Source organism: Melozone crissalis, unplaced genomic scaffold, assembly GCF_028551555.1.
Source record: "Melozone crissalis strain CALT ecotype California unplaced genomic scaffold, PUWL_Pcris_2 ptg000016l_1, whole genome shotgun sequence".
Taxonomy (NCBI): Eukaryota; Metazoa; Chordata; class Aves; order Passeriformes; family Passerellidae; genus Melozone; species Melozone crissalis.
This window is the reverse complement of record NW_026535794.1, coordinates 33235012-33248682: the sequence shown is the minus strand read 5'-3', so window position 1 is coordinate 33248682 and position 13671 is coordinate 33235012. Positions and strand designations below refer to the sequence as shown.

Here is a 13671-nt window from a genome sequence, read left to right as displayed (position 1 = left end):
TTTTGCCTGTACAAAGCAGCACTGTTCATTTTGCTTTATGCTATGGATCATGTGAGAAGTCAGGTAACAGACTGGATTTTTGGAAGAGGCTCTGCTGTACTCAGGTAAATGGTGGCTGCTCGTGGAGTAACCAACAGCTGGCTCAGCCACGGGAACAACCAGAATTGCATGGAAAAGTATTAGCATAGAGCTACTGACATAAAAAGGAAGAGGCTAAATGGGAGAAACTGTTTCCAGGACTACTTTAACTCTGTTACCTGACCACTGTCCTAGCAGCAAAAGGAACTCCATACCCAATGAGCAAAAGAAACAGTTCCAAATACCAAGACAAAAATTACTTCAAGTGTCACTTATTCTATAAAATATAAATATTGCTGAACCCCTGCTAATAAATTCCATTTGTAGGTGAAGCTACATCACAGCCTTCACCAAGCTGGAGTTTGTTTTTAGGCTTGTACCAGTAAATCCCAGCTGCAGTACCAGCAAATGAACTGAGAATTCAGCAGCTGACAATGTAACTGTGGAACAGGATCCCACTGCAGAGAACTCAGGTAATTCAGGAGACACTGCCTGAATTGTTTGCAGCATTTACCCCAAAGTTTTATTTATATATGTATATATATGGGTGTTTGTGTGTGTGGGCACAAGCACGCTTTTAATATGATCAGAAGCCAAAGCTGCCTGTAAAAATAACCAAAACTGATTATTTTACAAGTGTTTTCTATTTTTGGGCCTAAAACCAGTGAGTTATACAAGTCCTAAATACTGATGTTTTTGTTAACTGCTATTTCCTCTATAAGACACAAGTTGAGAATCCCAGACAATTCCCACCAGCAAGCCTGTTAAACATATGTGAAAACTAAGAAGTACAGGCCAAAAAAGAAGAAACCCAGGGAAAATAAAAAGAAGGGCCAGGACTTCACTTCAGCACTGTCAGTCACAACAGTCCACCAGAGAAAGTAAATTAAAGTAGCCTTAAGGATAGAACCCCTTTCAGTGGCCCAGGAGAGGTTTTTATTGCAGGGAGAGGAGGGTGCTGGGAGCTGAGGGGTATTTAAGGCAAGAGGCCCAGCAGACTGTGAGTCTTTGATCCAGTACCCACGACACAGACACCAATAAAATGATCTCACCACTTCTGCAAAGTAGCATCATGACGTTTGGCAATAACCATGTGGTACTTGAACTCTTTGGACTTTGGGTGAGGCAGGGAACCCCGCAGGAAGCAAAGAGCCTGTACAGATGTGCAGGACATGGGACAGAGCCCCAGCTGTTGGTTATCCCAGGGCTGCCCCCACAGGCACAACGGGGCAGCTGCTGCAGGAGGCACTGTCCATGCACTGGGACACGGCCTCAAGGTTCAGTGGGAGCAGAAAAGCAACAACCTACAGGAAGCCTGGCTGGGAAACCATGGGAGAGGTGAAGGGAGTTTATGTTCACAAGATTGGCTCATGTGTAAGGACAGGTAAGAACCCAGTTCCTGATCTCTGAAGCGCTCTGCTTGAGCGCTCTCCGCTGGTCTTTGAGCATTGCAGAGGCCCACTGGGCTCAAGGGGGTACCTAGCCAGGGATTTTCTGTGTTTCAAAGAGAAAGAAGTTTCCTATTTCTTAGCTGAATCACCCTCTTCAAAAAACAAAACCAAACCCAGGTGACTTCCTGAGCACTGAGCTGCAGGCAATTTGTAAGCAAGTCACTTAGGTAGGATTTTAGAAGATGCAGTGAGTAGAGAGGATGAAAGAAAATGACGTCACAGTTTGAGCTCAGCCAAGATGTGACAGTTTATATAAACAGAAATTCAAAAGCGATGAGCTGATCTGCCATCCTGCTCCACAAAGCTTTTGTACAACTAAGTACACAGAGCTGCCCTGAGCCAGGAATACGGCTCAAGTCACAGATACTGCCTTGGCTATGAACTTGATTTCCCTTGCCTACAAAGATCTGTGATTCTGCTCCATGTTTATCTTTGTTGCAAAGGTTTGCAGAACATTTTGAAAGACCTTTATAAATCTATCCAAGATGATGTATTCCATTATAATTATCCCACTAAACTTGGACTGCACCTTGATGCAGAACCTAAAGCAGACCTGCTATAACACTTGTAGACAGCAAGGTCATCACCTGGGTACACAATGCACCACAGTATTTACAGGAGAGTTGAGACTGGTGCACACTTAAGTGAATTTTTGGTGAATTCAGGGAAATAACTTACAGGTCTTGGCATACCAAATGTACTTCTATGTATAACTTTTCATTCACGGGGCAACTACAGTGTTTCTTCTATAAGTCTCTATATGTACAGAATTTTACAGCACCTCATGCACTGTCCAAAACAGATAGAAATTACAGATAAATATAGGTTTTTTTTAGATTGAAATATCTGTATATTTAGAAAAATATACATTAGTAAACACAATAAACCAGGTAGAGAAGTGTACCAGTTCTAAAGTCTCACATGCAGGTAACATTTCTGGATTAAGTCGTGGTAGCTTAGTAATGTGATAACCAACATGAGCATTTTTTGTTTTACCATCCACATACATATACACAGACAACTATTTGATAATTTACTTTTCCTAAACTACTTAAATATTTATCTTGTGATACATACCACATATCTTAAACATTTAGCAGCATCTTCACCTCGCTCAGACACACCTATTGTACTCTTTAACAGTCAATGTAATGTTTTCCTGTTAGAATCTGGAAAATGAATGTTTAGTACAGAATGAGATAACATGAAATCCCAGTTATTTTAACTCCTCCAAAATACTCCAAACAGGTGTTTTATGAAGTGTTTTTGCTTGCTCAAAATGAGCCTCTCATAGTGTCTTCTCCCCTAATTGCACAATGTACAACAGCTGATGCAGCACACCCCGGCAGGTAGGGACCGTCACAGCTGTGGACGTGACTGAAACAACACCAGCATTCCAAGAACCTCCAAGAACATTCCTTTTAAAAAACAGTAACTGTTTTTCTCATTCCAGTAATTCTACCAGGTGGGGACAAACTAAGCAAAGTATCTGATGAAAATCTGACTATGCCAAAACCCAAAACTACCACAAAGAAACAAAGCAATCTCCCTCCCCCTCTCACCATTAAGCAATCCAATGTGAACACTCAAGCTTTAACACACAGATGCACGGGCTGTGGTGTTTGGGTTTGGGTTGTTTTCCCCCCCAACCTGGAACACAGACAACCAAATCAGACCTGCAGATACTTCCACACCATCTTTGTGCCAACCCAAGCAAGTCACCTTCTCTTATTGCTTCAGAACAGCACTGCAGAATTGCTCACTGCCATCTACATCACCACCACCACCCAAAGCTCAGCCACAATACCCCACCTCCTGACTTAAACCCACAGAGTGAACCTGAAGCAAACATTCAAGCTTTAGGCTTTAGCAAATACGTGACTATTCTGGAGATTGCTAACTAGGGAGACACTCTTGACAGTGTTCTCCCTGGGATGGAAACAGAATGAGCAGAGAGAAGCTTTCCTGACTACACCTTGGTGGCCGTGTTTCATGTGTTTGGTTCAGTAAATTTACAGAAAAAAAGATGAAAATAAGTGATGTTTGCAATATGAAGTACTGAGGTGTGTAAACTGAAGAATCTTCTCATTCCATTCACTGGGGAAGAGTGAAGTCAGCCCACTTTTGGCATCAGAAAGAAGGGTATATTTCTAACTCATAATGAGAAGGCATCTTATCTGTCCATACAGCCTATCTTATTTACAGCATATGGAGGACTCCCATGACACAGTACACAAACACAGTTCAGCCATGTTCAGCACAGAGTGCCAAAAGCAAACCACTGAAATAGCCAAGCAACAGCCCTGCTGTCATTTGCTGCTACACACCACACTCCATCCACTTCTCAAAGCAGCCTCTGAGCAACAGGATCACAGAACGCGTCTCCTGGGAAAGAAAACTACAAGTCCCATGCTGGTGCCACAACTGAGAGCTCTGCCAAACTTAAAAAAAAACAGACAAAACACATCCTGGAAAGCATAACAGTAAAAAAGCATTGGTACAAATTTTCCTTAGAGAATTTCATATTCCCTCTGAAAAACATTTTGAAATCTCAGTATTAAGTGCCAGGAAGATCTCCTGTGCTACACACAAGTTTAACTAACATTTTCCACACACATACTGGGATTTCAAGCCTCCTCTGTCCCTCTTCCCCCACAACAACCAACTTTACAGGCTGTGTAAAAACCATCTGTTGCATACGGGTGTTTTGAGGTTTTTCCAAAGAGTTTTCCTCTACTGCATCCACTCAATTTTTTCTTTTCCTTGTGCACATAAAAGTCTTTTGAGAGCCACAGGAAGCAATGCTGTTTTACAGTGCCTAAGCCCATCTTCCTCCAGAAACAGTTCTGAGGAAGATGCCTTTTGATAGCATTCCAGGTCACACTTTGGTGTTGAAAAGGAATCCAGAGCCAGGTGCCTGTCACCACATGGAAGAGGAATTAAACAGATGACTTCAGTTTAGACACCTAAGCCAGTATGTGATGGTGAATGTGACTATATACAACAGCTGACAATGTCATAAAAAACATGGTCACAAAAAGAGCTCATCTGAGAAACAGGCTGTATTCTCCTTCTGCTCCCATTAATTTACATCAGCTTAAGTTTTGATCAATGAACCTGAACCTAACCTAATATGAATTATATCAATGAGCATACTGAGGGGAGAATTGTCACTGAAAAGGAAATACACTGTAAACAAAAAAACCTATAAACAACATTGCTTTTTAGCAGTAAGCTTCCAATTCACAAGCTATCTAATGAAAAATGCAATTAAAAACAATGTAAGAAAAAGCACAGAAATGCCATTACACAACACTCAAAATACAGCAGTTGATCACACACAAATATTTAAAAGATAATTTAGAACCCAGCTAGACATTACAGGAAATGAAGCCACAGATCACTACACAAATACAGAACAATGTCCTAAGAAAAGAAAATGTCTTTTTTTTTCCCTTTTTTTAAGCAATGTGTTTTCACAAGTGTGAATAAATAGTCCTAAACATTAAGTGTCACCTACAAGGCTCCACATTATCAGGTTCTCTCTCAAGCTACTTCACCATGATTCAAATTGCACTGAATTACCTTGCATATGACTTTCTAATGTCAGTACTTCAACTGTATGGGCTAACAGGTTGGCTCTCAAGAAAGCATAATAAGCAGCTTGCAAGGTATTGCTCTATGTTATTTTAGGAGACAGACAGAAGGGAATCTACACAAAAGTTATCTAAATCAAGAGATATCAAGAACTTTTGAAACATCAGGAATGCACCAACATTAAGCTGAAAGCAGCTGGAGCAATGGACCTGTGTTTTTGTTACTGCTTTGAATATTTAAACTTCTGCTCCCATGAAATTATTATTTTTTGAAGAAGAAAAAAACCCCAAAGAAATTAGTGTTCTTTCCTAATAAGAGCTATAGACTTTTGATCAGTTAAACACTGACATTAACAAATTTTACAAAAATTGTTTCAAGTATCCTTTTTTAATCACAGTGAAAATGTAAGACCAAGATGTAAATGTTGAAGTGAATGAAAGTTTCTTAGATGAAAAAGGCAAAGATACTAAATCAAAACATAGAAAAATGCTTAAACGCATTTCCTTCATGTGATATGAATAGAAAGGTTATCTGTAAAAAGTTAGAAAAATTAAAATAAATTACATATTTAAGTACACTTTCTCTTCAACATTTTTATAAAAATTCAGAACAGTGTACTTTTGAATATACACAGAGTAAAAATGCACAGGTGCTGTAGGTTATCATCAGTATCTACACGTCACGTTTGCTGCTGCTGACTTTATTTGTTAGTGCAGCTCCCCCTGGAGCACTCAGTAGACCCAGCTGATGGGGACCCACTGGGGCTCCAGCCTCAGTCTCTCGATGGCCGTCTGCAGCTTCTCGAAGGCTTTGTCCAGGTTGTCATTTACAATGGTCAGGTCAAAGTAGTGGTTGTACGCTCGCTGGATCCGCGCACTCTCATCCACTGTTTTTTTCAGATCAGTGTCCTGTGCAAGAGATTTTTAAGGATTAGTGAATCTAAATCTTACTAAAGATTTAAAGATAAGACTTGGCAAATCCTTAGAGATGCAGGAGAAGATCCCTTCACTACATACTGCAACTGACTATTTAAAGCTAGATACCACATTTTAAAAATAAGGAAAGTTCATTTATAATACATTCACACAGAAATTGAGCTAAAATACATTGAAAGGGCTGAGAAAGTTCTGAGTGGTGTCAATAATGTTAAATATGGCAAGCAAATGTTTGCCAACCTTACAATTTTGAAGAAAATCAATAGAAGCATGTGAACTTGGGCTGGTGTGCACAGGGAGCAGTTAATCACTTTGTAAGGGCAACTGATGATCCAACCAGAATAAAATTAATGCTTTAGGAATGACTGGGTCAATCAGTTTTGTAAATATATTTGTGTCCCTTTTATTTCCATAGAAGACATCAAAAAAACCCAAAGATTTTAAATTATGATGAAATGAAAGATAATTTCTAGCAGAATAAAGCTCTAGAATACCTTATGGCTCTTAGAGACAACATTTTAGCCTAGCTCACCTGACATCAGTCCCTCATTTGTAAACTACTGCTACATTACTGTAGTCCAGACCTGAGCTGCAAAATATGCAAGCCTGCATGATGAAGCCTTTATAAAGTGCCTCTGAGCACGTTTTTGTGTTTTGCTAGTCCTACATTCTTTAAAAATCCCTCTCAATTTTTGTGCAACAGCAATTTTTTTGGAAGTAGTTATGAGATTTGTCTCCCTTTACAGTAATTATTTCAATATTTTCAAGTCCTTATACTGCTGTCAATATAACAACCAAAATGAAAAACCAAGTTTGTCAATAGCCTTTCCTTCACAGTGAATGAAGGAAAGAAGTAAAGGTATGAACCCAAGAGCCAGACTTTTTGTAATGGAATGGGTTAGGATGCTAGAAATAATATAGCCAGGTCTAACAAGCAAACTGTAATACTTTAAATGACATTTGTTTTTCATTTGTTCAGGAAGCATAAGAATATGAAATAGCAAATCATACTCCATATACACGTGCAGGGATGTGATGCAGAATCCATAAAAACACATAAATGCATATCTGAAATTTAACAACCCTCTCTACTATTTGTAAGAAGTAATACAGAGCCAAAGATGTCCCTTAGGGAATCAAATATTAGGAAGTGCAGGAAATTATTTTTATACTTGTCTGGATAGTTTAAACCTTGCCTTCCTGTATATGGACCATAAAATTGAGGGTTCATTTGGAGCAGGAAAGAGGGATGACTGAGCATCCACAGAGATACTAGAATGCATAATAACTAGAAGCCATGACTAAAAATTATACACTAATTTAGTGGAAATAGTAACCCCCCCCTCCCCCCCCATTTTATAGCTTTGAGTGCCCTGTCAGCATTTATTTAAGATATTCCTATGAAGCTGCAGCACTATCATTATGAGGCATCAGCAAAACACAGCTTTTTTTCTGTTGGGGAGTTGAACTGCTCAATCTGGCTTTTTTTTCTTTGCTCCTGAAGCTGGGAAAGTTCATGCCCACACAGAGTATTCATGCTTAGCTGCATTGGAGAAATTGTCTTATTTCCCTCTGCTACACATAGCGTCTAAGAAAAGGATGGAAGATCTAATGAACAAAACATGCCACTTCACTTTATATGACAAATCCAAGGAACAACAGGGAAGTTGTTCAACACTTCTTATTCTGGCAGCTGTCAGCCACTCTCAGTGCAGCACATGATGCTGCAGCAGTGAAAACAAGGACAACCTGCATTCTTGGGGTTTTTTGTGTTTCTTTTTTTTGTGGGGGGGGGTGGTTGATGGTTTGTTGGTTAGTGAGATTTTTTTGCTTTTTCCTTTTTTTGTCACAAGCAGCAATATCTTTCCCAAGCATTACAGATTCCATTTTTAAAGCACACACATATTTGACAAACAGGAACAAAACTTTGGGCGGGGAGGGAGATGGGAAAGTCAAGGAAAGACATCTGCATAAAAGGACAATTGCAACCATGAAATATCTACCATTTGCTGCAAATAATCAAAGGTGACAGTTCCCAAAGTACACATTACAAGTAATTTTTGTAATCAACACTTCTCTGTAAGAGGTCTATTTTTAAGAAAGAAGCAATCTCCCTTGTACATAGTATTTGATTAACTTCTACTAAGTAATCAGCAAAAGTCTTGCCTAACTTTTCTTAAAGACATTTGTTTCAGAACAAATTCCACCTAAAATAAATGACAAAAAATTTTTAAAAGATCTAAGAACATCTTGTTCAAAGAAAACTAAATAGGAAATGATCTGCTTACAGTGAGAAGTTTGGTTGTAATTCCAGCATCTACCACAGCCTTGTGCATAGCTCGCAAAGTCTCTAACTCTGGAGCAGCAATAAACACCACATAGGGCATGAATTCTGAAGTCCTCAGTATTTTCAGAGCCTAGATGCAAAGAAAAAGAAAAAAAAAATTTAAAAACCACCAAAGTTTGAGAGTGACTCCCCACATCTCCCCCTTACTTAAGGGACACCACAAAACTCATCTGTGACGATGGGCAGCAAAACATAAGTGAAGATTCTTAATTCTATTTTGGAAATTCCTACATTGCCTTTTGAAATGCTCAGCATCATTCTTTCCTTGGCTAAAAAGACTATTTATTACTCTGCAAAACTCCTCTTTCATGCAGAATTTAAGCTGGGTGTTTTCCATCTTTCTAACCCATTCCAAGTAAGTGCCACAAACACAGGAATCCAGCTGATAATTGTAACCTTGAAACCAGATAAGAAGCCTTCAAATTTGAAGGCATCTCTCTTCACCTCTTCAACATTATAATCCCACACTTGTTATAATAATAACATTATAAATAATAACATATTATAAATATTATAAATTTCATAAATATTATTTATATATTATTAAATAGTATTTATTACTAAATATTATTTATAAATATTACTTATAAATATTATAAATATTATAAATAATAACAACATTATACCTGTGGATTTACATCCAAGATGCAGGTCCTTCCTGTCTGAACAACTTCAAGGATGGAATCAATTTTGGTGCCATAAAGATTTCCTTCATATTCTCCATGCTCTAAGTATCTGCCAGCTTTAATATCCATCTCCATTTCAGCTCGTGACACAAATCTGTACGCTTGCCCATCTTTTTCATCATCCCTTGGCTTCCGTGAAGTAACTAAACAAAAATTAAAAATATAAATTGAATGTTTTCAGTTTATATTTGGAATATAAATATGAAACTGGACTGCCTATCAAGTAGGGACACTATAATACACATTGTTATACAGTTGTAATTGCTCCATGTACAGGTTTATTCTTCATTCTAGATAAATTTTAGAACTGAGCACAGCCCCTCCTGTTCCCTTTATTTATATTGTTTCCTATATGGTGCTTACCCACCCATTTGCCTGTTTCCTTTGCCTACTCCTTTACACTATATAAAATACTCATTCATACAATCTTTTTAAGTATTCACTTAATAAAATACTTATTTAAGTGACATGGAAATCAAATGGAAGTTTAACTCTCAAATGCCAAATGTACTTCTGAAAATAGATAAGCACAACAAGATCTGCCCCATCCCACCCCCAAAACCTTTGCCCTCTGTATTTGTCCTGTTGTTCAGGGTAGAATTACATGGGCTAGCTATAAAGAAAGTTAGTTTAAATATCAGAAGCAGCCCAGCCACCATAGCAGAATCTTAGTGGAAGCCAGCTAATGCTGCTTTCCAGGACAACTTCCCTTTTAAAGCAAGGTAAATTCCCTGCAGAAAGATTAAAGCCAGTATTTGAGTAAATCATTATCAGCTATCTTGGGTATTGGCTACACTGTGCAGTACAGACATTACTTAGGCAAAAAAATAAAAATAAGATTTTAAAAAAGTAAAATAAAATATAAGATCATATTATTATTGACTTTGCTGCCCTATCCCCATATTAACTACCTGCTACTTATATTTAATTAGATTTGAACTTTAGAACATGTTAAACCTAACAGTCAGTGCATCCCTTTGGTAATACTTCTATCATCACTTGGTGCAACTTGTTGAGACAAGTGGAAAGCAATCTTTCCCTTCCAGTAATTCCTATCCACTTCAATCTTATAGAAAACACAAATGCCAGGAAAAATGATCATCTGAAGCTGTTAAGAATAAACATATTACTAGAACATCTAGTTTTAGTCAAGATTCTATTGAAAGATTAAAGCTGTAGTGGTTAATACAATACATTAAAAAGAATCACATATCAGTTTGCAATTAATTTTGGAGAGTAAGCTTTAGCATCTTACAGCTAAGAGATGATTTAACAGTTCAGTTATTCACACTGAAGAAAACCACAGCATCACGGGCTGGATCAGAACTCAACACCAAGAACATGCTTCTCCCCATAGAGCACTGGATCAGTTTCATCCATTTCCCACCTCCCAAAACACATCCCACACAAATCTGTTTATGAATAACCTGGAGAATTTTCTTCTAATCAAAGACCAACTAAGTTTATTGATTCTCCCACTTAAAATCTGAAGTAGAAAAAAAGGTTCTATATACAATAGACTGGGTATTGCATGTGCATGATTAGACTATCAGATTGGGGAAAGTTTACTTTTATGCCTTTGAAGAATGTTCAACAACTGTGCTGCATTACTTACATATATTCAAGCATCTATATAGCATTTTAGAGAAATAAGTAATTCTGAAGGCTTTTTGAAATAGAGTAAGAATTTTAGAACCAGTAAAAAGCCTCTTGCTATTTTGCCAAGATAAAATAATGGAGTTCCAAAGAGAAGATTTCTTTTTAAAAGTAACACTGAGAAGTCAACCTTGTTATCAGGCCCATCAACCAATTTTAAGTGCCCTGGCCAGTTTTGATGCTAGAGATTCAGCAAATGAGAGAGACTGGTTCTCTCATCTCGCACAATTCATCTTTCAGACCTGTCCCTCCTCCTATTATTATCAGATCTATTTCTTGCCCACTGGAAACAGAAGGGAACAGACTGTTTTTGAAATTCTGAAAAGCACATGTCAGGAGAATAATAATGTAGCTAGAGTGGGCTTCTCTGGTCAGCAGCCAAACAGGAGGGAGGAGTTGAAAAAAAAAGGTTAATGAGCAAAGCATCTGAAAAAAAGGCAAGAAAATATGCTTCAGGTAAAATAACTTTTTTTCTGCTGTTTATAGGGGGGAAATAAAAGATCATGTGCTTGAGGCTAGATATATTAAAATACAGTTGTACAAATCTTGGACATCACAAACACTTCAGTTTTATTGGAAGTCTGCTGCTTTTCCCTACATTTCTAAACTAAAGCAACAATTTATAATGCCTAGTCCACAGGTGGAAAACTAAAAGGCAGACCCTGAGAAACTCCACTGGCTGTTCATTACAGAAGGCTGCTGGGAACTTATGGAATGACCTCAGTAATGGATGGCAACTGACACTGAGGAAACTCAGACTGAAATACTGCACAGACAAAAACTGCTATTCTGCAGCACCAGTACCATTTAAGTGCTAGTTACAAATGTTTTCATGGTCATATGTTAGTTCAGTTTTCAGGAACAGGAAGTGTTTTCCCACTCTATACAATTTTTATGCTCTGACAAAATGACTCCAACACTGAATCACAAGGATAAACATCACATACTTTCCAGTTAATCAAAGGATGATGCTATGATAGGAATGCTGAGAACTTACATGGCACTGTAGTTCCAAATCTAGTAGGATTCAGCACAATAAACCTGTTCTTCAAACTCCTTCGCCCCACTCCTTGGGCCCCAATCAAGACCAGGGTTTTCCTCTGAAAAGGAGGCATTTTGGCTACTTCCTCATATATCTGGATTTCATGGCGATCAAATTCTACATTGAGAAACGTACAAAAAACTTTAATACACGCTCAGGGCTGTAAGGAAAAAAAATTAAGTAGTCCTGCTATTTATCATGTGCTATTTATCAGACCCCATGTGAATATAAACAGTGCTCAGAGGACAGTAAGTTTGATAGAAGACTTCTAGCTTTAAATTGGTTTGGGAATAAAATAGTTATTTCTCCATGGACAACATAAGGTCAGGTTTTCTCTTTTACTTCCAAGGAGAAAGTCTGTGTTTGATCAGAAGGGGAAAACTGTGACTGACAATTAATTAGTGAACTTCCACAGCATCAGGGGATGGTTGAGGTTGGGAGGTACCTCTGGAAGGCATCTGGTCTACCCCAATGCCCAGGACCACATTCAGACACTTGTTGAGTATCTGTAGGGAGGACAACTCCACAACCTCTGTGGATAACCTGTGCCAGTGCTCAGTCACCCTCACAGTGGAAAAGGTGTTTTCTGATGTTCAGAGCCTGTGTTGCTTGTTGGCCCTTGCCCTGTCACTGGGCTACTCTGCAAACAGCCCACCCAGCTCCATGCTCTTTGCACCCTCCCTTCAGGCATTTGTACACATTGGTGAGAGCTGCCCTGAGCCTCCTCTTCTCCAGATTGAACATTCCCAGCTGTCTCAACTTTTCCTCCAGTCCCTTCAACACCTTTGTATGTCCATGTCTCCCTTGCACTGGGGAGGTGCCCAGTACTCTTAGGAGTGGCCTCATCAATGCTGAACAGAAGCGAAAAATCACATCCCCTCAGCCCACTGGCAACAAACATTTCACTGTTTTTCCTTAACACCCAGTTTTTCTCTGATTTCCACCCACCAAATGATGTACTCAGCACAGCCATGTCTGCACTGATCACTATTGTTTTTAAACCATAAAAACTATCTGATCTATCAAACTTATAATCAAATATTTTACTGCAAATCTTTAGCTTTGGATACACTACACTCTGCAAGTTTTGACAACTAAAGAACGTTAACTTTCATGTAGTATTAAGAGATACCTGCATTTCTTGTAGTGAGATACATCATCTTTTTCTTTTTTTTGCTGCTTATTGTTCCACAGAAAGGCCCTAAAAATAAAAAACTAGATGAACTCACAATTTCTGTTTATTTCTAAAGCTTATTTATATGAATACATGAAACTTTAGATTAATACATTTATAAGGACTATTCTAGAATTGTATATATCCTAGGGCAAGAAATTACATCTATTTACAAACCCATCAAATGGTACAGGAAGAACTGAACACAGAAAAAAATATTTTCCTAGAAAAGAAAGCAGTTGAAAAATTCATGTTTAGCTTATTAACTTTCAGTGCATACCATACAAAAAATTTTTTAAAAGTGCACACTGCCTGTCCCACCTCATTCAGCTTTCCATCGCCAGGTGGCAAAACTGATTCATGCATCTTTGAACACTAAACAGACTTCACCCTTTGTCCTTCAGCAAAAGTCAAAATATGAAATTCAGCATTTCACAATAATCTGTGTAATCTCACACAACAGTTTTTCTATTATTTATGAAGGTGGGAAAAGCAAAACAAATCGAGTCAGAGTAAAATCTACTCCTGAAATTTACTAAGTCTCACCTGAGTTGTCCCAGTCCCTCCTAACAAAAGCCTTCCTCTTCTCTTCCAGGAACTGGCTAGGAATTAGACCTGCACTTCCTCCTTCTTTGACATGACTAGCCTGGGAGGGGAAAAAAACCCAAACAAATAATTATATTTAACTTACAAGAAGCATTTTTC

General features: G+C 38.3%; 1 protein-coding gene across 2 annotated transcripts in view; it reads right to left on the bottom strand.

The window, feature by feature from the left end:
- Positions 1-730: 730 nt before the first annotated feature.
- Positions 731-13671, bottom strand: part of PALS2 (protein associated with LIN7 2, MAGUK p55 family member) — a 57207-nt gene continuing 44266 nt past the window's right edge. For both annotated transcript variants that reach the window (XM_054273343.1, XM_054273342.1), the window contains exons 7-12: positions 13513-13612; positions 12925-12993; positions 11748-11909; positions 9035-9237; positions 8350-8478; positions 731-6034 (exon numbers count right to left, since the gene is read on the bottom strand). In XM_054273343.1, the coding sequence (XP_054129318.1) occupies positions 5858-6034; positions 8350-8478; positions 9035-9237; positions 11748-11909; positions 12925-12993; positions 13513-13612 (840 nt within the window). In that variant the 3' untranslated portion in view covers positions 731-5857. The remainder of the gene's footprint in view (positions 6035-8349; positions 8479-9034; positions 9238-11747; positions 11910-12924; positions 12994-13512; positions 13613-13671) is intronic.